Source organism: Penaeus monodon, chromosome 34 (genome assembly GCF_015228065.2).
Source record: "Penaeus monodon isolate SGIC_2016 chromosome 34, NSTDA_Pmon_1, whole genome shotgun sequence".
Lineage (NCBI taxonomy): Eukaryota > Metazoa > Arthropoda > Malacostraca > Decapoda > Penaeidae > Penaeus > Penaeus monodon.
In genome coordinates this window covers 28249271-28249567 of record NC_051419.1, presented here as the reverse complement: position 1 = coordinate 28249567, position 297 = coordinate 28249271, and the positions used below count along the sequence as shown (strand labels likewise).

Genomic DNA, 297 nt, shown 5'->3' with positions numbered 1-297 from the left:
AGTTAGAATTTTATTGAACAATTTTTAAGGAATTAAACTTTTCCTTATATAAATTTCAAGCAAATATTTTTTGTTAAATAAATAAAAGAGAAAAAGAGATAAAGATATGACATCATTACCATTGGAAGTCACCGGTTCTGGCAATCGAATGAGGGCGATGTCATTTTTGAGCGTGTGGCTGTCCCATTCCTCGTGGACAAGGATGTTCTCTGACGTCATCGTGACCTGGCTTGGCTCCGCCGCCTGGATGTTGTGGGCGCCCATCACCACCTCCACGAACAGGGAACTAAAAGGGTT

At 40.7% G+C, this 297-nt stretch overlaps 1 protein-coding gene across 1 annotated transcript in view; it reads right to left on the bottom strand.

Moving 5' to 3' along the window:
- Positions 1 to 297, bottom strand: part of LOC119594936 (chymotrypsin BII-like) — a gene marked incomplete at its 3' end in the record, with an annotated part of 3913 nt that overhangs the window by 2046 nt on the left and 1570 nt on the right. Inside the window, 1 exon segment of the mRNA XM_037944006.1 lies at positions 120 to 286. Within this exon segment, the coding sequence (XP_037799934.1) occupies positions 120 to 286 (167 nt within the window).